The sequence below is a fragment of the Puccinia triticina genome, chromosome 10A (assembly GCF_026914185.1).
Source record: "Puccinia triticina chromosome 10A, complete sequence".
NCBI classification, from domain to species: domain Eukaryota; kingdom Fungi; phylum Basidiomycota; class Pucciniomycetes; order Pucciniales; family Pucciniaceae; genus Puccinia; species Puccinia triticina.
Window position 1 is genome coordinate 5,534,509 of NC_070567.1, and position 25,470 is coordinate 5,559,978.

Here is a 25,470-nt window from a genome sequence, read left to right on the forward strand (position 1 = left end):
GCAGGGTTAGAGGGAAGTGAAATCAAGCCAGAATATGAAAAGACAATTCTCACCCGATTGGTCAAGCCAAACTTCTCAACAATATACTGGACCATTCGAGCCAAGTATTCACCGGTGTGCCGCTCTTTAAGCTGAACGAAGTCGAGCGGGGATGCTTCTAATCCAACATTACCGGCACTATCTTCGGAAAGGCGGTATATCACCGTGCCAATGATGTCATAACAATTGGGAGTCTGCCATGCATCCACTCCTAAGTACAGCGCCCCCTCATGGTGCTGAATATCTCAAGCAATAGTCAATCAAAAAGGAAATCAAACAAAATGAAATATGGGCGCACCTTCAATTCCATACATAACCTTTCCTGAACCGCTAAGTATAACATGTGGACGGCCTTGGCGACCGTATTTCGACTTGGTAGATACTTGAGGATTGTCGGATGTAGAACGTTCTTGAGGCTTCTATCTTCCAAGGCCGAGAACGGCTTGGCACCCTCAGCGCACCAGATGGCACATCTTTGTGTAACCTAAAGAGAGTGAGAGTCAACAGACGATTCAGTTGAATGAAAATATGATCTTCTACTAATCAAAAAACACCCACCTCCCGTGGGTCAATGTCTCCCGTGCCGGATATGCCAACCGATGCCAGTGTCTTGTTACTTGAAGGTATTTGCTGCTTCCTCAGACATCGGCCTGCATGCGTGAGGAGATTGCTGCACGATGATTCGTATGTTGGTCGATTGATAGTCTTACAACATCTGAAAGGTGCAAGTCTTTGATTAGTTTTCATCCATTGATAGAAATAGCATGTCGTGGCTACGGGCGTTGGAGGCGACTGGTTTGAGCTCAGTTGACAGAGATGGGGTGGTTGAAGGCGGCCGAGAACCACACGAGCCCCTTTAGTGCCCTGATGGTCGTCAGCCTTAAGCCGTGCGAGCGATCAGGGTACATACTGGGGGACAAGGGGCGCTCGGAGATTGATGATGGGTTTGCGGTCGGTGATGGTTGGTCTCGCGAAATAGCAGAAAATAAACTCACGTCTTACACTTCCATGCGATCATGCGGCGTTTGAATTTATCGAGCTGATTGGAAAGTGTCGGTGTCTCATAGGAAGCATAAGCTGAACTGACTTGGTTGCGTGCGAGCCTCTGTGCATGATCTACATGCAAAAGGGTTAGCTGGAGGAGCGATGAATGACTAGAATATTCTTGAAGTACTTACGAAGGCGCTGCTCGTCGGTTGAATCGGTTGCCATAGGGGTGGATGATTCTCCATTGTCACGTTCATCTTGTGACTCCACGGTGGTTCGATTGGCCTCGTGTTCTGGTGATGGTGATGGTGGAATGATCGATTGGGGGCGCTTGCGTCGGTTCATGATGTGGTGGTAGGATGATATGGTCCGGATCGGAGGATATAGTTGGGGTGGGAGGACATATAGGGGAGCAGGGGTCGGGGAACGGGGCCAAGGGGCGGGCGGGGTGCGGGGTGCGGGGCCAAGAGTACAGAGGCTGGGTCAAAGATTGTGTGTTGTGCAGCTGCGGCGCAAAGACCCTGGGATGAGCGGATAACCAATGGAATACCCGGGTATCCTCTGGTTTTTACCAGCAAACCAGACATCCGCATCCGCATCCGCATCCCCTGGCGGGTATCCGCCAGCCTTGGCGGATACCCGCCAGAGGATAGCGGATACCCGCAACGGGTTCGAAGTCAACATCTCTAGTGGTTACCAGTCCGGTTATTGTAGAGTGACCAAAAATTGCTATGATAATGCTACTTTACTGACAACTGTAAAGTAGTGACCCACTGTTGAGGGAGGGGGTGGGATGAAACCAGATCCCCTGGGGCTTCCAATGGATGGAACTGTCCTCCTTAAATAGGCTCTCTGGTGCTTCCTCCCCCAGCACAGCTTGTCCCTACTGCGACACCGTTACTGTTCTCTAATTGCCACCGCCCACCATACACCCTTCCCCATCGCCTGGTTGGTGTTGCTTGCCACTGCAACGGTCACCGCATATTCCATCGCACCGGAACCAGCTTCCCTCCACCTACCACTGGTTTGCCCATGGCTTGTAACTCAATTTTTCCTGTGTTGCATTAACATAATGTTGGCCTTTTTTGTTTCCACATCTACAACAGGTCCCTGCGGGGTGCTGCCAACCAATTAACAATCTATACAACCAACTTATGTAGATGCAACCCATGCTTTGCTACAGGTACGCACCCAAATGAATCAATCTGCCTGTACAATCTTGTAGGTCGTACTTCACTTTGTTTTTTTCCAGCTGATCCTGGCCTGGTGGAACACCCATCCAAGCCCTCCTCAACAACCTCCACGCCACCATGCCCCAGCCCTATACCCCCATCCTCTGGCAACCACATCCTCAGACACTTGGTTTCTCCTTGTTCCAGGTTTGATCAGCTCAACCAGTTCGCACACCCAGATCATCCACCACATCCAAGCCCACCCCGCAGCCGCCGCCCGCCTCCGCATCGACTCCTGGGATCAGCACCCCTGCACCCATTTTCCACCTCAGCCACAGATCCTCGTCGCATCTGGGTTTTGGGAAACACACTAACCCTTTGCGCAGCCGGCAGACGTTCTCCACTTGAGGTCTATGACCTGGAGTCTCTCCTCTCACTACAAACGCTCTTGACTGCCCCCAAGACTCAAAAACTCCGTCTTCGCATCCCAGCCCGTCAAGGAGGCCGACGGCGACGACGAGCTCAGCATTCATACGGAAAAGGAGCCGTCCTGCTTGCTCAACATGTTCCAGACCTCTGCGGGATCGGTAGTGTACAAGCCACCGGAGCAGCTGCTGTCGGAGATCCCTCTGGCATCTCCTTTCCTGGAAATCTGGGTACTAGGCTGCGTGCTTTACGGGCTGCTGCAGGGTCATTTGCCCTTCGAAGACAACTTCGAGCCCCGGCTGCGGCTCAAGATCATGAACAGTCAGTTCGAGTTCCCAGGCGCGTTGGTGGTCACGCCGGCAGATAAGAGTTGGAGGGAGGCGGAGAAGAAGAAGGTGGTGGCTAAGCTTGTTCAGGGATGTCTGGCGGTGGACCGGGACAGTCTCTGGGTAGTCTTGGAGATTGGATGCTCGCCCTGGCTTGACCGGGCCCCTCCTCCTCATCCTCGTCAGACGGGTTCTATGATTTTCCTCAGTATATTGTGCAAACAAAAAGTATGATAGCTAGCCATTTGAAAGACAACACAGAATGGTAAACAAAAATTTGAAAAATTATTACTGTGGGTTTCTGGAGGAAGGAATGCTTGTTAATACTACCTTTTTTTGCTAAGAAAAGATTAAAAATATTGGTATATAATACTATTCACTAAATCATCTTGGTTTATTTTAAGAATTGTTCTTTGGTTCATGTTGATGAGGGAACAAATACACTTAAGAAGTTGACTTGCATATTTTATCATACTAGGCATTACATGCATAGAAAAACAAAACAAGAAATGCTACTGCACCCGTGATTCATTGGGCTAAGGTTAAGAAGAATTTATGGTGAAGGTGAGGCCATTCAGCAAGAAAGGGGCATAACTAGGGAGCTTAGAACTGCCTAGACCCTGCAGCGGCGTAGCCGCTTTGGCCTCTATTCTCTTTTCCAAATTCAACTAAAAGTCTGTCAACTGTAGCATTGACTTGGTTATCTAATGACCTATGAAAAAAATATGCATGGATTCAGCTGTAATACCATGAAAGTTGGTAAAGAGCTGAGGCTAATCACTGACTCTCCTTGAGACTTTCCATATTGGACGGCAACATCAACCAACTTGGCATAGGCCGGTTTCTTGACGGCTGCAAGGATTAATGAGGGATTCGTAGTAGCATCCTGGGTTTTGGGTTGATCAAAACAATGGTCAGAGTACACTCATCAATCCAATGTTGGCAAGAATGAAGATATTCAAGTATATCATACACACCTGGGGCTTGTACTGGGCAATACCTGCAGCAGAGAAAATTAAAGAGAGGTAATTGGATTAGGAATGGATGGTGGTGCTATGCAGAAATGTAAAACTGATACTTTCAAAGTCCCCAGTGTCACAGAAAACGGTGGTGTGTTGTTTGAGGTGTTCCTTTCATCGGATAACGTCGTAAAATGAAAGTCAGCTGGTAATCAAGGTGGCAAGGGGTACAAGACAAAACCCGCAAAGACCAAAGGGATGAGTTGCAAAAGCAAGTCTAGGGGAAAGGCGGGACCAACATCTTTGCGGATATGATGGACTCTGCAATTTCAAACAATGTGTGCAAGGATGTGGAACAGTTGTAAGTTGTTGAGGATGGAACAGCAAGAAGTCTGTCTGAGTTGGAGAGGGTGGAGAAAGCAGGCAAGTTGTCAAATGTGGCCCATTGATCAGAATGGGGCAAATGGAGCTCACATGACCTGTTACACCACAGGTGGCAGGACCATTTTTGGATTTGGACAGTCCTTCTGCTGGTTTTCCCTGATGCTGCGAGCTTCCTTGGATGGCCTTCCATGGGAAATATAAAATTTAACAAAACCCATCCAATTCGCGGCAAGGATGATTAGTGTTGCATGATGCCCGCTGTTTAGACCCTTGTGCCAAATTTCTGGCCTCAACGCTGCACTTCAGCTTTTATTGGCGGGTTCCCTCTCAAAAATCCAGTGTCTGTCATCTGGCATGTACTTGAGCACCCGGAGTATAATGGCCCCAAGAAAAAAGAAGCAAAAAAGGTCCCATAATTTAAAAAGATAATATAGCAGACCCCGTTTGTTGGCATCATAATTGAGTGGAATAAATGTGGTAAACTCAAGTGAAATGTTGGTGAAGCATCAATTTTTGCTGTAAACATTTTTCACACATCACAAATCATACAATTGTTTTTTTACGATGCAACACATGTGGGGCCTCAATTTATAGTGTAACAACTGTAAGAAGAGGTGATTGGAGGAAACATCAAGTGCTATATTGTGGGCCGGAAGGATGAATGGGAACACCCGCTTTCAAGCAGGCCTTGACGGTTCGAACCCCTTTTTTCCTCCTAGTCGAAACCTCTGTTGAATTCAAGAGATGAGGTTCAGAGATATACCACAGCCTAAGCTGTTCAAGCTTAACAAATGCTTTGTATCTTACCTGGCGAGCCACAGTCACATACTGGTAAGTTGAAGAGGCAATCCGCATTTATGTCCGTGGGAAGTGTGCTTGTAAATGTTGATCAACATATTTATCAGCTGGTCAAAACTCTATTTGAGTAAACACATCTACAATAAGGTAATCAAGCCTACCTATTGGTGTAAGGGTCGTGCTCGTAACCTCCATATTTTGTTTGGCATTTCCATGCCGCATTTGTTAAGAACTCAACTGTGAAGCCATACTTGGACTCAATCAGTGAGGCCCCATAAATCTTCCTGCGCGTCTTGGTCCCTTTGGCTTTCACTATGTTCATCATCCTAAGAAGAGTTTTTCTTTATCAGTCAGTGAATTTCAAGTCCCCTGAGAAATAAGACAAGAGTGCTTTACACATTATCGGGACCGCAGTAGGATAGCACTCCCCTTCCTTGAAATTCCCCGTGTGGTCCTGATTGCGTACATGGATCCTGAAAAGACCTGGGATAAGTCTTATGGATGGGCGGATAGAAATATGATCAAGAGCTTACACTATTTCGAATAATGAAAATACTCTGGTGTCATTTATTCCAAACCGGAAAATTTGTGATTGGGAAAAATCAAATAATAAGTCTGTCCACCTGGAAAGTGATTATCATTTAAAAAAAGAAACACTGGGAAACGTTTACGTACCTGAGCTTTCAGAATAGCTGCGAGAAGCCTTAATTTGATTACTGCCTCAAAAGAAGCTTGGAGGTTATATTGAGTCTTTTCGATCGTTTTTTGAAGAAAGACTCCATTTTTGAGAACGCCGTACATCCCTTCCTCTGTACTGATACCAGCCTGAAGGACGCCCTTTGTATAATTACTCAGCTTTTCTTGAGAACTATCTTCAAGTTTTGACAACATCCAGGCGAACTCTATCCACTAAGACCCAAGCCAAATGTTTTGTAAGAACTTCTCTTCCGGTAAACAAGAAGAAAAGAAAAACTGTTGCTAACCCTTGTGTACCCACTTCTCACATCTGGTGGAGCTCTGATCACATTTTGCCAGAACCACATTTCTGAGGCAGTGGTATATAGTAAACCTTGCAAGAATACCCAAATCCAAACCCACATCCCAGGAAAAATCATCCCTGGAAGAGCCCCTGAGAACGAGGCGACAAGAGCCAGCCATCTAAATGTCATTTAACGTGCCCACAAGTCAGATTACTGCTTCATCCCGCTAGCGCGAAGTTTTTGTAGAAAGAGCCTCACGTAGCCGACGCGATTGGCGTGGGACTGGAAGGGGGCGACAAATCGTTGATCTGTTTTTTTGGGAAAGTGTCCGAAATCCAGTTTTACAACAGAATAACCAAGAATTGTTATGGAAGAGCTAACCATTGTAGGGGCGATGTCTGTGTGACAGGAAAAAAAAGAAGTGCAATTCGTGAACATCTCTTTGTAATAGGCAGATTTGACACGAAGGGTTTCTGCATAAATAGGAAAGTGATCATTAACCTTGCATAGCACCGATTCTGAGGTATAACCATAAGCAAGAGAAATAGCACATCAGCTTCAACGGTGGGCTGTTGAGATGGGTTTGAAAGCTTACCCAAACGATAGGGATGTGTACAGCATGTTCATAACTTTGTTCCAATTTTGAGTAGCTACAAGAACGTACCAATCGGGTGCCATCGCGCTACTGCAAAGCTTCGTGCCCCCAAGACTAGTTAGTTACTTCTGGTTTAAGTGATGCTCAGTGAGGTATGACCCACTTGACCGGCATCACAAGTCTGCCCGATCCCGCACATAAAATTTGTGACATTAACTTCATCTGCATATGCCTGGATCAAAATCTGTCAGCTCCACTTGCACAAAACAATAAGGCGCCCGAGAAAGCATGACTGACCTGCAACCTTAGGGTTTTTCCGCCCGTGTAATCCCTCATATATTCGTCTAAATCCAGTTCTTGCCATAGCGCGACGGTGAGGGGCCGTCTGGTGCAATCTCTTCGGGAGTTCTGGAGTGTTATGTTGTTTGCCGGATTGGTCACGTTGGTGGAAATCTGAAGCGCACTGGTCAAAGACGCGAGCGCCAAACCAATCGAAAGCAATTGTGTGAGGCGGAACCGGGCCGGCGATACTGATAGGCACATTCCAACCGGTGACAGCCAAATGGTGAACTTGATGAATCCCAGGATGGTCCGATAGTCTTGGAGGATGCGTTGTCACTTCACATGTGCGGAGGAGAAGGGATTTTTTAGCGTCTGATGTGAAACGCTTGATAGCCAATACTCATCTCTTCCAGAGCTGCGAAGTAGATAAGACTCGAGTATCAATCAATCAAACCCGGCTGCAACAATCCTCGACTCCAGCTGTACGGATGGAGTCCCCCGGAATGGTCGAAACGCGTTCGAGGCCGTCAGATTGATACTGCGACTCCCATGCATCTTGTTTCTTCACCCTCGGCCGGATGCTTATCGCAAGCGTGAACACATGTTTACAGTATGTTCGAATCGTGTTCTGTCGAGGTAGCTTGCTCCATAGACCATCATGTGTGTAAAACTGCTTGTCCGAGCAGACCGGCAGGCGACGGCTGAGCTTTAGTAGCTCATAATGGACCTGGTCAAAGCAGCGCCGGCGTTGGGCAGACCGCGTTTCCTGTTTTCCGTTCTTCTGTGGGGCACATTGGTCATCAGAAATCAAAAAGATCACATGTGGCATGTTTGAGCTCAACCAAGTCCCATGTCCCTTTGGAATACATAAGATGGCTTGCCCAAGCAGTAGAAGCTGAACGGAGTTGTGCTCTTGATGCGCGAGTTTGTGTAGATATATTCTTTTCCACACGTAAACAGACTTGGCCCATTGGCCCCCTCCTCTGGGGCAGTGCTTGCCTCATCGCGCCGACCAAAGGCCGGACTAGGAGAGCCGGAGGGTACAGAAGGGACTGGGCTCAAGGGAGACATAAGCGGTGCAACATGTAAGTCACGGTAAGCCAACTCTGCATGTCAGCACATAGCGGATGAAGAGGGGGATGTTGAAGGCGGCAAATTGTGGAAGATTGTATTGGTGTTACCCCTGTGGACAAGTTACGATGAACGTCGCCGTGAAGAACACATTAGGGTATTTGTTTATAGAAGCAAAATTGCAAATACAACATCACACCCCATGACGTATAATGACGTGTGGGGCCAAGCAGGACCTTGAACCTTGGCAAGGGTTGCAGGGCTGTTTGTGACTTCTTTTTCGTTTTTGCGGATGATGATGAAGTTTGTCTTCTTGAGACCAAACTTGGTGGATCCCATGAAATCAGCACCTTGTCGGTTCTCGAGCATTTCGGCCCGCTGGAGGGAGAAAAGGCGACCTGCCATCTCCTCAGGAAGGCTTGCAGGCCGAGTGGAAGGGACTAGTCTTGAGAAGAACCGCTTGATTGATGGACTTGACTCCCAGATTGACCAGCTCCGTCATTAACTATCTTAGCCAGCAAGCTGCATTAGCAGGAATATTCTATGCCGTACATAAATACAACATAACTCAATACAGCAGACAAACAAACACTGTTCATCCACTCCCAAAGAGCCAATCACAACCCAAGAGCAACCTTATATACGCTTCCAAGTAGCCCTTCCCCAGGCCTCCGCCCCCCAGCCCCTGCCCAGCGACACACACTTGGCTTCACCAGTACCTTATCTCCCCTTCCAATCAGCCCAGAGAATTCGCTTGGTCTTCTACGACTTCTACGCCAGCCCGCATCAAGGCCAAGACGCCTTCCACCTCGAGCAAGCCTCATCCCAGACGAATAGCTAGAGTCCAGACAACTGGCAAGTTTGTTTCCTGCTTTATCAGGAGCATCTTCCGCGCTTGCGAACGACACTGACCCCGTCTGTTTCGTCCCTTGTGATATCTTCACATCAGACAGCTAATCATCGCCATCCTACGTATTTACGTGTAGTACTACTTCCATACCTCCCCTCCGCTATCAATGCAGTCTGGCGCCATCCAACGTGAAAGCTCCTCAATGTCCGAAGCCCACGAGGAGCTGACTGATGAACCTCCCTTAGGGGGGCATGCTGTCGCCAACTCTAATAAGAAATACACGCCCCATCCTCTTGCACTCAGCCTACTGGCCATCATCTTGTTTTGCCTTTCTGGGCTCCCCGACGGCGCAAGCGCAACCTCGATTGGCTATGAACACAGGCCGCCGGCTGAGCTGCCCGTCCTGGAAAGGCGCAAGTCGATCCCCCACAATGTCACCCACGACTTGAACCAGTCCACCAACGCGGTCCACATCATTCTCATCCCCGTCCTCGTCCTCGCCTCTGGCCTCTTTGCAGGTCAGAACACTCCCTCCTCTTGCCGCGCTCACCCCGCTCAACTGAATCTCCTTTCGTCGGCCCTCCAGGATTGACGATTGGATACATGAGTCTCGATTCCACTCAGTTGGCCGTCCTTTCCAACAGCGGAACGCCCGCACAGAAAGTACTCGCCAGAAAGGTGGCTCCCTTGAGAGCAAAGGGACACATGCTGCTTATCACGTAAGCCCCGTATCCCATCTCCCGCTCTTCCGCGCTGGCCCTGAACTACAGTCTCTGATCTCACCCACCCCCACACACTAGCCTTTTGATAGCCAACATGATCGCAAACGAGACCCTCCCAATCGTCACAGAGAAAGCCCTCGGGGGTGGCATCCAGGCTATCATCATATCCACCGTCTTGGTAATTGTGTTCAGCGGTCAGTTCATCACAATCAACACGCAAGCATTATTCAAGATAAGAACAGTTAAACTGATTGGACGCTGTGTTTTGTATAGAGATCATACCGCAGACGGTTTGCGCGACTTATGCACTTCGGATAGGCGCAGCCTGCGCCAAACCAGTCCAGATGCTCATCTATCTGTTTTACCCCATAGTCTGGCCTATCTCTCGTTTATTGACTAAACTGATAGGGGAACATTCCGGGGTCATCTATCGGCCGGCCGAGTTGAAGGAGCTCGTCAATCTCCATGCACGCAAATCTGAGCACGGTGGCGATCTGGCCGAGGATGTGGTGACGATCATCAGCTCGGCAATCGACCTGCAGGAGCGCGTCGTTCAAGACTCTATGACCGCACTCAACAATTGCTTCATGCTCAACATCGATACTCAATTAAACTACAAAACAATGTCCGCCATCCTGTCTAGTGGCCACTCTCGGATTCCCGTTTACGAAAACATAGTCACTCCCTCTGGAACCGGCCGTCGAATCGTGGGCGCTTTGTTGACCAAGCAATTGATCTTGATCGATCCAGAAGGTACGCGAAGCTCCTCGTTCAATACCCGTTTCGTTGCTCTGACACTCCACTTTAATTTTTTCAGATGGACTACTTCTGCGGGAATTTCCACTGAATCCGTTGCCTCACGTGGCAAGCGACATGCCACTGCTCAACATCCTGAATAGCTTTCAAGAAGGACGTAGTCATCTAGCCGTGGTATGTCCGCCAGCCAGTAGTCTGACGCAAGTTGAATTGAATGAGCCCAAGATGGAACGAGCGGGCAGCTCTTGCGAGACTAGCAAACGGCAGTGGTGGTGGCCGATTTTGAAACGGAAGCAAGCACCACCTTCGCCGAGCCTTTCCCGGAAGGGATCCGCGGAGGCCTTTACTCTGATGTCAGCTGTCCAGCCCTCGAAGGCATTACTGACCGATCAGCCAATGGGAATCATCTCGCTGGAGGACGTGCTCGAAGCGCTGCTCGGCGAGCCGATCTACGATGAAACCGACCTAGACGAGCATGGTCACATGGCCGTGCCGCCCTACGTGCCTCCCGAAGCTGCCTTTGCGTTGCGACAGTCCTTCTCCTCGCCCTCCCCGGTCTATGATGCCAATGCCTCCTCGTACCTGGCCGCCGGTTTCGCGAACCAGGCCGAGCTTATCTCGCCCAGCGGGCGCTCCTCCAAACGCTCATCGCTCGCCTCCAAGCCGGCCCCTTCGCACCAGATCTTCGAGTTTGAGGGCCCGAAAGTCACCGCCTGCTCGATCCCGTCCGACCTCGGCATGCTTGAGGAACCTGTGCCCTCCAGAGTCATCACCCCTGAGGCCGGGGCCCGGATAGCCTCTTTGTCCGGCCACTCGACACCCTCGACCTTTTCTGGTGGCCCAGGCGCGACAGAGGGCGTTGACTCACATGCGGCCGACGGAGAAGTCGATCTCCATCGCGGCTTCACTTCCTCGAGCCGAAAGTCATCCTCGCGTTATCACCCAGACCCAACTGCCTCATCGAATGCCGTCCACTCATGCCCCACAGATACCGTCAATGGGACTCGCCAACCTGATCACCAGCCGACGGGAGCCAACGCCTATTCGAATAAAGCTGAAGAAGATAATCCTGACTTGTTGAACTTGCCTGCACACTTCGGAGAGGTCAATACTGGCGGATCTTCGGACGGACAAACTTCAGCCTTCGAAGCTCGTTCAGATCAGTCACCTTGTCCTCAAGATAAACACTCTACTCACAATTCTTGAAAAGAAAAAATACTTTTTCAATCCCCGATCTGGTCGTTTGTCCTCTTTTAACCTGTCTTATTAGCTACCTGTACTCTATTTGCTTCATTTTTTGGGGATGTCAGTATAATTTTATAGGGCACTTACCGTGTATATGCTGCACCGATACACATGTAGGTCATTGTTGACCAAGTTTTATTCATTTATGCTCTCCTTTATTGTGATCCTGGGAAGGATCAAAATATTTAACAACTGGGTTGTATACTTAACCACTTGTAACCAAAATATTATATTGTCAATTACATATACGTTTATATGAATGTAATGCAAACATGTTTGTAAAGCCATCCTATTCCTACTATGCCCTTCCGAGGCGCGAAAATTCTTCAATTTGGAAGAATCTGGCAGAATCACAGCAAGGAGGAAACAGAAACACTTCAGTTATGAAGACATTGGTACAAACCATCCATTGGAGTCCTCCTTCCTTAGGCGCGGAGAATTTCATGAGAGCTCATCCTATAACTAGGCCAGAGGCTCAGAAAGGTCTACGTGGTGTTAGGATCCAAGAACCAGAAAGGGACACGATGGATATTGATTGCAAAGAAGAAGTTGATAGCTCCAAAAAGTCTCCTGAGAAAGTCTGGAGCCAAGAATAAGTGCCAACAATCCTGAAGAGAGACTCGCCCAAGGAAGCCCTACTACACAACTTGGATAATGTGAAGATTCCAACAACTTTTGCACAACTCACTGCAATATCACCTTTGTACACAGAACAGGCCATAGCAAAGCTAAAGGGACAGCTTTCAGGAAAGACTAATATGACCACTTACACAGCAACAGAAGCTACCAAAGTGTTGGAATTTGAACTTTTTTCCACTCTCCTCTTCCTTTTCTTCCTTTCACAAACATGTCCCCTCCTTTATGCATGTATCTTTTTTATATTCATTGTGTTCTCTAAACTTGTGCCCCCAACTTGAACACAGTGTGGGATCCAGACATCATAGGCTAGACAGGGGCGTGGAAGCTAGGGAGAGGAGTTTGACGGCAGTCAAAGGTGAGCAGTGGAGATGACAGGAGTTGGTGTGAGAGTAGAGCTTGGCAGATGCTGTGCGTGTGTGTGTGTAGGGCTTGGTGGATGACAAGTGTGCAAGTGTGAACGGAGTTAGCTGATGGTGTGCATGGAAGGTGGGCAGAGGATATCTTTTAGTTCTCTTCCTTTTCTCTATGAAACCATGGTGGGGGTAGGGAGGATTTAGCCTCATACTCCCCACAGACTCTCTTTGACTTTTGTGCTTCTTTTACTTTTTGCGTATGTTGCAGAGCGGAGTTTTACATTGCAGATTTGCTTTATGTGTTATGGTTGTGCTTGCTTTATGGCTGTTTTTCTTGTGTTTTAGTGGAGTTATCTTCTTTATGCAGCGGAGCTTTGTTTTACGGTTTGCTTTTGCGGAGTTTTATTATTTGATGTGCTTTACTTTATTTACCTTGCTCAGAGCCCTACAATGTTGGTGGAGATGCAGAGCTGAGTTCTCTGAATCACCTGACTTTCTCTGGGATAATCTTGCGGAGGAGTGGCACAGACACTTTTTTGAGGGTACCACTCTCTTCCTTGGCAAACTAACAGTGGAAGTTGGTGGAGAAAAGGTTGACTTCATGGTGGACTCAGGATCTATGGTCAATGTCATACCAGAATCAGTAGCTGAAGATTTGGAGTTAGAATCTGTAATGGTGGATATACCCATGCAAGGTGTTGGCAGCGCCAGGTGTGACATAACAGGTGTAGTAAAAACCTGTACAATACATATTGGTTGATTCTCTGGACCAGCTCACATCTTTATATCACCAAAAGCGCAAGATTGCATTTTAGGACACTTTTTTTTTGACTATGGCTGCACCTTGGAATACCACAAAACAGTGGAGACTCTTACTTTTCAGGCAACCAAGGGCAGAAAAGTTTCAGTACCACTGGCTCAAAACATACAAGGAAGAGTTTGGGATAATAAGAAGGATCTCAGCACTAATGTTATGAAACCAGTTATTCCAATCAAACCAAGGCAGGAAAAAAATGGATGTTCAAACAGAAGCCCAATCAGCATTTTTTTTATAACTACCAGTGTCCAGCTAGGGAGTAACTTGCCTCAGCTAGTCAAGTGGGTTATATCTTGGACGCCTCAAATATTTTCTATTAAAATACTTCAGAAAAACATCAAAACAAACAAAAATATGTTTCTTTAGAATCTTATCACTGAAAAAGAGTATCCTTATTGTTTTTCTCAAACTATCATAAAACTGCAACATCAAAAAGAAGGACTCACCATTGAATCCAGATTTGGTTCCTTCAGAAGAAAAAACAACCATTCTTGGATTAACTCCTTCCCTCAACACCACTCCTATCACTGCCAAGCTTACCTTGGTGGGTGTTGTTAGCTTGTGGCCAGAAGGGCAGAGTTTTCACCTCCATCATCCCCTCAACATTAAGCAAAAGGGCTTCATTACCACTTTTGAGTCTTACACTGTAGAGAGTAAAGATGTTTTGATGAGGCTCACCACACCAACAGTCCAAATAAATCATTTTCAAAAATAATCCCACCTGCCCTGTTTTTCTAGGAAGCAGGGGGAAGGGATAGATAACAGATGAAGTCGGAGCACAACTAAGATGAGGTTTTGGTGTTTGCCTTTATTACACTCCTTAATTCTTTGCACAAACAAGTCACTCCACCAAAACACTTCTAGCCTAATTGTTGAAGTACATAAACTCAATTTTCTCCCTAGACTTGGGTGGACTGAGAAAATTCCCCTCTTTTCCCATACCCCCTAGAGGAAAGTAATTAAACCAGATCAAAAAAATTATTTAATTCAACTAATACATGTCCTTGAGACAAGTACTAGAATACCATGAGCGCAGAATGGATCAACACCCCTGTAAATAAAACAGAACACAGCATCAAAAATATTATGTATGTTTCTCAAGCAAACAAAACTTGAGAAAACAAGTAGATGAGAAAAAATTGTAATCAATGATGAAGGCCTTTGTTGAGTAAATCTGATCAATTTGATTGTATGTGTGAGTTTGAACAATGCTTGATCTGGTGGAATGTCACAAGGTTTGGGATTTCTATGGCTTTAAGCATACACAACTGATATAGTTCCCTATTTTATAATCCTATATCTCAAAGATCGTTTTTTTTGAAGATGATTACCAGTTGATCAATGATTTGGTTTTGTGTGTGGTCAATTCTGATGATATTTCACTCACCCCCTTATAATCTCCGGCGTATCTGCAGCAATATTGAGCCAGATCAGTTGAGCAGATAAAGATCCCTTTGCCTCCTCGCGCAGGATAAACTGTTCACGTCATCGCCGTCATCAGAGCTGAGGAAGTCAAGGAATCTTTGCCAGGATCCAAGGTAGGAAGGTACACTCACTGTGTGAATTTTCGCTGTATGCACTGCCGGCATTGGGGTCGGAGTACAGGCATTCTCCGACAGAGTGGCCCGAGCCGCAACGAAAATACCCCGGGTCAAGTGTAATTACAAGTCCAACATGAATGAATATTATCGTGACTAGACCAATTATCGATCTTGCAGAGTGCATGGTTGTTAATTTCGAAGAGACCAGCGGTGGGATGTGCAGGATTGCCTACAATTCGCGAGAAGAAGAAAGTATCAGTGGCTGCAAAGGGTGGTTCAGAGCACGTTGGAAGACGGAATAAATGCTGACGCGGACCGTGAAGACGAGTGGATAAAGCAAATGGCACTTCAAAATCGTAGCGGGGGATGGTGAAACGGGTGGGATGTGGAAGCCTGATTTTGGGAGCATGGACAGGGTACTTAAAGAATGAATCAAATGTCGTGAGCATTTCTCTCATCCGAAGAGCAGCTGTGGCGACAGAGGGCAACAGTGGTGACTTTATATGTGACCAGGATACAGACAGTTTCCAGAAATGTCTAAGAACGCGGGTCTTAACTGCATGTACGCCCGTCCCGCATCCCGCCTCGCCAAATCCCCCAGCTCCGGCTGCCGTTCCGGACCCAGTACTGCATCCTGAATCCTGACCGAGTTTGATACCGAGCAGTGGTGTGCCAGCCTCCAGCGGAGTAAGCCAAGATGGCCGGCAATGGTCAGGATCCGATCCAAGTCACTTACCCTCGCCGTCCTGCTGCCAGCAGTAGCAAGCCAAAAGCTCCGCCTCAACCAGCGCTAACCACTCACCAAACCCCAAGACTGCAGACTGACTGCGACAACGACTACTTCCCACTCAGCAGCTGCAGCAACCCCAGCGACACATTCCTCAACTACTTCCAACCCTCAGCCTACCAGATGAACGCGAATAAGCCCTAAGTAATTTGGGATTTAGAGGATCATCACTAGCTATCGGATACGGTGGTTCAAATCAGTGACCTGCCCACCCATACTTCGATGATTGGCCTTCCCACAAGGTGTGCTCCCTCCCCGGGTGGATTCCGCACCCCCGAATAAAACTTATCTAATTGCTAAAAAAAATGGCATTGCTGATCTTGCAATGATTGTCCTGTACTCCATTCGATGGCCAGTTTCCTCGGCAAGCATGTACAAGCAACAAGGATTCTGCCCGGTGGGAAGGAATCATCCTTGGCGAGCATGTTTGTGCAGGTGATTGCCGGGGAGCAACCTCGGCGAGCATGTAGACTAGAAGGTGAATTCCGAGGAGCCATATTGCCTTCGGGCCCGGCGAGCCAAACTGCCCTTCTATCTGGAATCACAGATGTTTTATTTGATTCCTCGTTTACCCTCGAGTCCTTACAACAAAGGGAGGGTTCTTCCCCAGCGAGCGGAGAATGATACATACCCAGTTGTCTCATGAAATTGTTTCCTCAGCGGGCAGCCGGCCGTTAAGTACACCCAGAATGCCTGTGAGAAGTCCCGCTTAGCCGCTCGGCGCTGTACTTAGCCTTGGGTGTTCATGTAAGGCCAGGCTGGAGCTGGTCTCACAAAACCTTTTCATAACTTTTTCCGGCCAGATACGTCGGACGTGGACGCTTGGGCAGAGTTCCCTCTTTGCCGGTCGCGCTTGCGGCTGACCGGGTTTGATGGCAGTCGGGCGGTGGCGTGCCGGACCCGGTGCAGTGTGACGCGCCCAACAAACATGGCCGACAACTGCCACCCCCTCATCCAGATTCAGCACTCCCCCTCGCAATCTCACCCGCGCAGTCTCATCCAACGGAAGTCATTCAGAACCCAAGCGGCAGACTCATGGCTAACCAATCATCATACTTGCCTCTCAACACGAGGTATAAGGGGAAATTATACCAAGGCTGACTGTTTTCAAAGATGTCAGCTAGACGGATTTGAAAAACACAGCGGGACATAAGATTGCAGGGTGGAACATGATAGCCGAAGGTCGAGCTGGACCCTATCTATCGGCAGGAGACAACACTTCATGAGAAAAAAAGTGGGCCAGAGAGAAGTGGAAGTGAGGATATGCACAAGTTCAGCCCATGCTCGATCTCGTGGAATATCACCAGCTTTGTGGTTTCTAAAATGCCTGCAAGCATTTTTTGCTGACATATTTTCCTACTTTGTCGTCCTATACATCTCAAAGAAGAAATATTGGTTAGATGAATGCGATGCCAGTTGATCAACGATGTGGTTTTGAGTGTGAGGTAAGCTCAAGTGAGATGGAATCTGACTGACCCCAGCAAGCTTGTTTGCGAACGCGCAACAGTATGGATACTCTGCTGTTAAACCTCCTTGGGGGCAGTAATAATGTCCTTTGCCCCCTCGCGCAGGATAAACTGACGATTCGGCGATCATCATCAGCGCTGGAACAGTGAAGAATATCACAAGGAAAAAGGGGGAATAAAACTGACTGTTGTCCGTGGGGAAGGTGTGATAACCGTTCGCGTAGTCGTTGTACCGGCATTCCCCAACAGGGTGCTGCACCGAGCGACATTGAAAAAACCCATTTTTATTATCACTTAGTACAAGCCCGAAATGAGCGAATATTATGGCGGTTAAGCCGATGATCGATCTTCCAGTTGGCATGGTTGTTAGTTTGGAAGAGAGTGTTGGTATGTGCAGGTGTGCCTGTGATGTGGTGGAGGAAGAAGAAGAAGGTCTAGATCACCAGGCCGGTGTGGTAGACGGAAAAGTGGAAAAATAAAAAGTTTTTTCTATACCACATAATTACTCATACTAGGCCTCAAGATACAACCAAATGGACCCCAGAAATGGATTCTACGGCCAATTTCACCCTTAGTAACCACTGGAAGCACCCCTGGACCCCCGCTAGCATGGAAGTTACACCTCATGGACACCTATCACACGGCCAGCCCAGTAACCCAGCTGTCACCTGCCCCAACCCAAGTTTCACAGTAGTACACTTATACATATCACAGGATACAAACATACATCTCCCTGTCAGGCTACACTCATTACATATTAACTACATACACTCCTTTATATACATAGTATGACATCATTTACACTGTTTCTGCAGCCTCAGACTTTGTGTATACACTAATTCCCCCTGTATGACAGCTCATGCAGTCTACTGTCACCTCATGCATGCATTAGAATGTTCTGTTGTATATTCTGACACCATTCATGCGCCCCTGAGGGGCTATGACATCATTTGTATCTACTCCCACCAGCTAAAATCCCTCACCCTGTTGTCTAGATTAGCTGAAACCCTAACCCACAAGCCCCTTTGGGGCTCCCCTTTTGTCTATAAAAGGAGCTCTCTCCACCCCCAGTGGCCTGCTCCCCAGTTCCTCACCCAGAACTCACAACTCACCCAACACTCATCCACACTCAAATCCTAAAACCCTTATAACAATAAATCAACCCTTATAACAACAATTCAACCCTTATAACAAAGTAATTAAAACACTTACACGTTGCCAGTCAAACAGATTTCATCTGGAACAGACCAGACCTATCACTTAATAAAACTTGCCAAGCTGAGCTTGGTGGGTCTTGTTGACTGATAACAGAAGGGCAGAGCTTGCAACTCCATCATACCCTTCACCATTCAGCAAAAGGGTTTCATTACCACTTTTGAGTCTTACACCGGGAAAGTGAAACGGAAAGAATGTCAACGGGGACGCACTGTGAGGACGCGACTCGAGTTAGAGAGTGAAGGGTGCTTGCAAATCGTAGCGCGGGGATGTGGGATGCCAGACAAATGGGTGGAACACCCGGGCTCACGGACAGGGTATTTAGGCAAAAGCTGGAAATTGATTGCGTGCACTTTCTGTCATCTTCAAGAGCAACACGCCCGAGGGGCATGGGAACCCGGACGGCTGGTCTTACATAAACAATTCACACAATCACGCCGGCCGGAAAAGTGCATCGGCGGCGTGCGCATGTACATGCTGCGGCGCATGTCGGCTCGTCTCTGCCGGCCCCGCTTCCGGCTGAGCACCCAGCAAGGATGGCCGACAACCACCACCCCCTGGTCCAGATCCGATCCAAGTCGCTCACCCTGGCAGTCCCGCCAGCCGCAGACAGCCAGCAGCTCAGCCTCAACCAGCGCCAGCCATTCACCAACCCAGGCACCCCAGGCCTCCAGACCATCACCCACTGCGACGCGGACTACTTCCCGATCAGCAACAGCGACAGCCCGAGCAGAACCAGCAGCACCTTCCTCAACTACTTCCGCCCATCCGCCTACCAGGCATACAACCAGCTGCCATCCTCCCCAGCAGAACAGCTCCCGATCAGCACAGCAGGCCACAGCAGCAGCAGCAGCAGCAGCAGCAAGCCAAAGCACTCTCTGCGCATACACCCCATCGCCCTCCTGCCCGCATTCATCCTCGGCATCGGCATCACCCTCTACGCATGCCTCCAGGAGGGTGGGCAACAGCCATTCATGAACTCGCCCCGCTGGCCAAAACTATTCAACAGCAACAGCAGAAACCACAGATCCGCGCCAGTCATCAGCCATCGAGACCACGTCTATCTGCCCTACGACTATCTCAACCACACCTGGACGCTCAAGCCCTCCAAAGACCAATACCCGATCCTCCAGCTCATCCACAACGCATCCCTCGCCTGGTCCGCCAAGCTCCAGCGGCAGAGCCAGACCCTCCAACACGCCGTCGACGAATACAAGAAACGCTACCATCGCCCGCCCCCCACCGGCTTCAAGGAATGGTTCACGTGGGCTAAGGAGAACCAGGTCAAGCTCGTCGACGAGTTCGATCGGGTCAACGAACTCATCGAGCCCTTCTGGGCACTCCCCCCACACGGTTCGCACTCTGCTGCTGCTGCTGCTGTTTTGATTTTTCTTGGCTCCAAATATTCATTTAGATCCACATTTATAGTGCTCAGAAATCGAACCGAAGAGGCGGGTAAAAACGAGGCATTCTCGACTTTCGTCGTCAAAGATGGGAAAGTCAAAGCGATCGGGGCCAAGAAAGATGCCCCACGTACGATCGATCAACTCAAACTGTCAGCCAAGTTCTTGCCTGAAAAGAAAAAGAGATGACAAAAAAACTGACTCACGAACAGGTTGGAAGTCATTGTGCCCCATCTCCCCGATGTCAATGTCACGATGAGCCATCATGACGGGCCATCTGTCTTCATGGACTGGAAAACTAAGCAGCGCCATCTTGATCACGCCCGGGCTGGAACAGGTATACACTCCAGTTTCCAAAAGAAAAAAAAAGAAACACGTCTGATGATTAATTCTAAACAGTTCTACCAGCCGAATTGATTGATCGAGTTGAAGACGACGCGAGGTAAGATCCGATCTAAAGAAAGAAAGAGGTAAAAACACACTGACTAATGTTTCTATGCAGTTTATGGGGATTCGTAGGAGCCTGTGCGCCCGATTCGCCAATGCGCATGGTCGCCAACGGGTTGGCCGAAGAGCTGAAAGTCCAACATGCCGGCCCGGGCGGATACATCGGCTTGGACCATGCAAAAACAATGGACTTGTGTGCGCACCCAGAGTGGCAAGAATTCCACGGTATTGTTTTCCCCGTCCCTTCTGGATATCGTGAAGAGAAAGTTCTGAGGCCGGAAGACCGTCCACAGGGTTCACGGCATGGGCAGGGCCACGGCCGTTGCCCCTACGGCCGATCTTCAGCTTCGCGCAGTCGCCGGGGTTCGTGTCGGACATCCTGAATGCGCCTCTGGAGCAGTTCGAGGACTCTACGAAGAACGCGCAGCAGGTGAAGAGCTGGGAAGAGAAGGAAGAGGATGGCCGGCTGCTGTGGCGCGGCCAGACGACGGGGGTCTGGTTCGACCGCCAGACCAACTGGCGCAAGTCCCATCGCGTCCGGCTCCATCGGCTCGGCGTCGCCCCCGCTCACTCCTACGGCCACAGCCTCAAACGCCGTCTCCGCTCCCCCGCCGTCGTCCTGCACTCGAACGCTTCCACAGAAGATGTTGAGGTCGACGACGACTCGAGGGACGCGCCCGTCGTCGTCCTCGAGAACGAATACTCCCTCGCGCAGCTCTCGAAGCGCTATCTGTCCGCCTCCTTCGTCGGAGACTTGGTCCAATGCACCGTCGAAGACAGCTCGTGCGAGGCAATCTCGAAGGAGATCGAATTCGGCGCCCCGGTCGACTGGCAGTTCCAGAACAACTTCAAAGTAAACCCTGTCCTCTCCCCCTCCCCACCGATATTTTCCCCCTTTTTTTTCTGACCGAGTTTTATGTATGAAACAGTACGTGTTAGATGTGGACGGGAACTCGTGGAGCGGCCGGTTCAGACGACTGTTGAAGTCCAACGCGGTCGTGTTCAAGTCGACGATCTGGCCCGAATGGTACCGAGACCACATCCAGCCCTGGCACCACTACGTGCCGGTGCGGATCGACTACGAGGACGTGTTCGACCTCATGAGCTTCTTCGCCGGGCCCCCCGACCCCGACCACCCTCTTTCCCCACACCCTTTCGTCGACGGAGGCAAGGTCCGGACTAAGGGGTTCGATCGGGTCGCTAAGTTGATCGCTGACCAAGGCTCCCAATGGGCTGATGAACACTTCAGATATCAGGACATCCGCGCTTGTTTGTTCCCTCTTCTCTCCTTCCGTCCGCGGCCCCACGAACTAATCCTGGCCTTCTTTGCAGATGTTTGGAGGACGTATCTCGAATGGGCTCGCGTCTCGTCAGACGACCGCGCCCAGATGAACTTCCACTTCTAACCCCCTCCTCTCCCCCCGCCCAAAAAGAAAGCGCATACATACATACACAGTACTCCTCTGCTCGTTCTGATTTTCTTTTCTTCTCCTCTTCGCTTTCGCATTTGTAGACTATCTGCATCCACTGTTTTCCGCAAGCTCACTTGTATTTTTTTCGTCGCCCGAGCAGAAGAGTATGTACTAAAAACAAGGACAATCAGTGTACACCCGATCTCAAGAACATTGCTTAGAACCCCTCATGTATTTCCGCTGTTTTGTAGAAAAAAAATAGTAATAATTTGTAGTCTATCTTTGTATCTTTCTCTGTGATTGCATGTATCTGAATAAATATCGACTAAGTTTGTATGTAGAAGAATTGTAATCGACAGCTCGTCAGTGGTGATCGCCAAGTACACCACCTCCCAGCGCGGAGAAATTCCCCAGATAGGGTCACAGGTTGTCAGCAGCTTATACATCCCATCATTGGAGGAAGCCTGCCGACGTGTTTGCACTCCCCGCAAACAACATGATGATTTGGTGGCCAGGGTCCCAAATTTTCTCGCACAGTCCCACTTGCGCACATTGCACCACTGATACTGGAGTCGAGGGTGGAGCAGAACACCATCGAGTGGGATTATTTGCTCCTGAGAAGCTCATGAGTCACAGCTTTGAGGAACCTCACATCATTACCTGGTTCGACATCAGCACGATTGACCTCAAAACCACCTCGAAAAAGCGGGATCCCCAAGCACATGGCTATTCCAAGAGTACCTCCTGGCGAAAAAATCACAATTGATACCGCTTCGAAAAGCATGATTTTGTGGTCTTTGCCCCTTCTTTTCGACACGCCACCCTAGGGCTTTCCGGGGTTCGACAGCCGGACAAATTGGCCGGAAACATGACTTGCTCGGTACGCCATTGGGCTTGCCTCGCAATTGTACCTCACTACGTCAAAGTAAAAAGTTGTTTTGGGCTTCTTGCCAATGGCGCGCGCCAAAAACATCTACGCGTCATCACTTTTCAGGCACTTTCTATGTACTAATGGATAGTCGCGGAGACTCCTCAAATGTGCATGTACCACAAACTATTCATACAAAGCGTAACAGTTGAAGGCTTGATGGGCGCCCGGTGGCTCTCCCCCTCCCTTCCACATACATACATGCTCCAAAAACCATTCACCCATACAAACAACAAATGCCTGTTGAAGACGTGATGAACATTCGCGTGGAGGCGGGCTGTAATGTCAGCTGTGCTGTCTGAAGGCTATGTATGTAAGCCCTTTACTGACTCGGTTGACTCTCCATGCCAAAATAAATAACAATCTACGCGCCATTTCTCCAGACCATCCCTCACGCCTCACCCATCGATTCGCACTGTTTCCCTTGCACCAAGCTTTCTCACTTCTGATCAACTTTCCCTAACTCACACTGTGATTCCTCTGAAGGTTTGTCATCACTTGATATCATTGCCGTTTTGCAAAGACTTCTGCCCTGACGCCACAATCACAAATCGCATTATCGTGCATCTACTTTTGCTCAATACCCAGGCGGGTTCTTTAGGATGAAAAACTTTTTAGTGATCCCTGTTGGATTATTCATCCTCTTGCAAGCTACCATCAGCTCCCCGATACTCATGCACGGACATACAATTACGACGATCACACCTATCGGGCCCCGGACACCCCCAGACGGACCTCCCCGCCGAGACCCGGACCCATTTCACCGTCCCCGCCGCGGTTGTTATCGCGACTGTGTCGACCGTTATGGAAATTGCTGTGATGGGCGTTGAGAAGAGCTCACACTAAGGTAACCGAGCGTCTTCTCTTTGCGAGTAACCAAATGAGACTGCTACTTTGTTGCTAACTATCTGAAAACGCCGACTTGACCTTTCCCAGGCATACCCGGAAGCGATTTTAATGGCTAGCCTTATCATTCCGATGATCCTTAGCCTCTCTCAGCGACATATTTTGATTGATCTTTGTTGTGCTGGAATTAGGGACCCCGCATCTTCAACGCGTTATATATGATCATTAAATTTATCTGTTTCAACCATTTCAGCCCGATAGAAAGCCCCAGACCCAGACTTGAGACTTGTCAGTTCCTAGAGTATTTGTGGGTTTTGGAGTAAACAAAAATAATTATAATTCACAGGATAGATCATGGCCGGTAAAATTGTATTCCAATTCGAGCAACAGACATGGATTTTATGCACATGCAGTTGTGATTCTGACACTTTAAGGCTAGATCAGTCTTCTCATATCGCAGCTTGAATTATCGGTGATTGCTTTGCAGAAATCAATATTGATCCTCTTGTAATTAAGCCCTAGATTTGGCTTCAAAGGTCAATGACCTTAGAAAATTGGGCAGATGGAACATCACAATAATTGATACAAAAGTAACAAATCCCATCATCAGTTCTGCTTTCGTGCTGCTGCTAGTGCTTGTTCTCGTGCACGGTGTGGAGCAATTCGGCTCTTGTGCATATTCAAATTATAATGTCGAAAGATCAATCTGAGTCTGAGATAAACACATCTGCCCAATCAATTTTAAACCAACTAGGGAAAATAAAATCAAGAGGGATTGAGGGAAAGATCCTGCTAAGCCTCCCTAACTTAACTAAGTCCCTCCGTTTGTGGAGGGGGGACGCCGTCCCGCAGGGACCCTCCGAAGGAGGTCGGAGGCTCGCTTCGCGAGGGGCGCTTCGCGCCAGCCAGGCTGTACCAGGCCCTCCGAAGAGGGGCTTGTGTTAAGTTAGTAAGCCTCCGGGCTTCCTGTAGAACTTCAAAATCCATACATCGATATATGCCTCTCGCATTTTGGCAAGGGCGGCGCGTGCCAAAAAGATCCGCGCGTTGACGCTTAACTGTGATAAAGATCATACACTTTCTGCTTATGGACGGAAAACTCTTCCAGAACTCTAGATAGCAAACGCGATGAGCACCCGCGTGGAGGCGGGCTGTAGTGCCAGGCGTGCTCCCTGCACGCTGACTTGGTGACTCTCCATGCCAAGCCGTCCACCTTCAAGCCCCTACCAAATTCACGATCAATTGTCTCAACTGCTTCTTTGCATTTTTTTCCCTTGCCAAGTTGTCTAAGCTCTGCCCCGCTCTGTAGGTTTATTCCCCTCAATATCCCTCTGATCAAGTTTCCTTGTCTCGCGTTGAGCGACTCTTCTTTAGATTCGTCGTATTAACTCAACACCATTTCCGTTTTGCGAAGACTTCTGCCCTGAAGCGCTTTCAAATCACACCAGATTTTATTCCCTCGACAGGCAGATTCTCCAAAATGAAATACTTCTTAGTGATTCCTGTTGGATTATCGATCCTCTTGCAAGCTACCATTGGCTCCCCAGCACCTGTTGCCCAAGCTTTGGGGGACGGTATACCTGGCCACCCAGGACCATCCCACGGTTCACCTCCTAATCACAATCATAATCCTGGACATGGCCCTCGCAATCAGTACAATGTCATTCCCGAACACCACCGTCCTTACAATTGAGATTGTCGCGACGCTCAGGGAAATTGTTATGATCAACTTTGAGGGGAGCTCATAAAAAGGTAACCAAAGGTCTTCTCTGTGTCATTTTCGAGACCTCTGCTGTGTTGCTGACTACATACATATCTATCTAGAAACGTCGAATTGACCTTTCTCAGGCATACCCTGAAGCGGTATAATGGCTAGACTGAATATTCTCATGATGCTTGCTCAACAAGTCTCTCTCGGCTCAATGGCATCCTTTGATTTGTCGTTGTTTTTCATGAATTAGAGACCTTACATCATCAACGCGCATGATTTATAAATTTATTGGTGCAAACCATTTCGACCATAT

General features: G+C 48.6%; 6 protein-coding genes across 6 annotated transcripts; 4 read left to right on the forward strand and 2 right to left on the reverse strand.

Moving 5' to 3' along the window:
* Nucleotides 1–1,325: 1,325 nt before the first annotated feature.
* PtA15_10A550 (uncharacterized protein) lies at nt 1,326–3,184 on the forward strand (the record flags this gene model as incomplete). The annotated part of the gene is made up of 3 exons (XM_053160737.1): nt 1,326–1,328; nt 2,279–2,553; nt 2,662–3,184. The coding sequence occupies 3 exons, from the start codon at nt 1,326–1,328 to the stop codon at nt 3,182–3,184; spliced, it is 801 nt and encodes a 266-aa protein (XP_053024681.1).
* Nucleotides 3,185–3,462: 278 nt separating this feature from the next.
* PtA15_10A551 (uncharacterized protein) lies at nt 3,463–7,209 on the reverse strand (the record flags this gene model as incomplete). Its single annotated transcript, XM_053160738.1, has 16 exons — nt 3,463–3,486; nt 3,635–3,662; nt 3,736–3,836; nt 3,928–3,950; nt 5,101–5,168; nt 5,253–5,417; nt 5,488–5,564; nt 5,625–5,648; nt 5,767–6,000; nt 6,075–6,249; nt 6,330–6,379; nt 6,453–6,511; nt 6,573–6,589; nt 6,667–6,764; nt 6,830–6,898; nt 6,964–7,209. 16 exons carry the CDS (start codon nt 7,207–7,209, stop codon nt 3,463–3,465), a joined length of 1,458 nt encoding a protein of 485 aa, XP_053024682.1.
* Nucleotides 7,210–7,679: 470 nt separating this feature from the next.
* PtA15_10A552 (uncharacterized protein) lies at nt 7,680–8,424 on the reverse strand (the record flags this gene model as incomplete). The annotated part of the gene is made up of 3 exons (XM_053160739.1): nt 7,680–7,729; nt 7,791–7,972; nt 8,219–8,424. 3 exons carry the CDS (start codon nt 8,422–8,424, stop codon nt 7,680–7,682), a joined length of 438 nt encoding a protein of 145 aa, XP_053024683.1.
* A 647-nt stretch (nt 8,425–9,071) lies between these two features.
* PtA15_10A553 (uncharacterized protein) lies at nt 9,072–11,553 on the forward strand (the record flags this gene model as incomplete). The annotated part of the gene is made up of 5 exons (XM_053160740.1): nt 9,072–9,387; nt 9,456–9,588; nt 9,670–9,785; nt 9,865–10,344; nt 10,409–11,553. 5 exons carry the CDS (start codon nt 9,072–9,074, stop codon nt 11,551–11,553), a joined length of 2,190 nt encoding a protein of 729 aa, XP_053024684.1.
* A 4,086-nt stretch (nt 11,554–15,639) lies between these two features.
* On the forward strand, nt 15,640–15,873 carry PtA15_10A554 (uncharacterized protein; the record flags this gene model as incomplete). The annotated part of the gene is made up of 1 exon (XM_053160741.1): nt 15,640–15,873. The coding sequence occupies one exon, from the start codon at nt 15,640–15,642 to the stop codon at nt 15,871–15,873; it is 234 nt and encodes a 77-aa protein (XP_053024685.1).
* Nucleotides 15,874–18,896: 3,023 nt separating this feature from the next.
* Nucleotides 18,897–21,666, forward strand: PtA15_10A555 (uncharacterized protein; the record flags this gene model as incomplete). Its single annotated transcript, XM_053160742.1, has 10 exons — nt 18,897–18,987; nt 19,068–19,189; nt 19,277–19,763; nt 19,839–19,965; nt 20,026–20,150; nt 20,213–20,255; nt 20,316–20,485; nt 20,554–21,113; nt 21,190–21,529; nt 21,593–21,666. The coding sequence occupies 10 exons, from the start codon at nt 18,897–18,899 to the stop codon at nt 21,664–21,666; spliced, it is 2,139 nt and encodes a 712-aa protein (XP_053024686.1).
* Nucleotides 21,667–25,470: the final 3,804 nt, after the last annotated feature.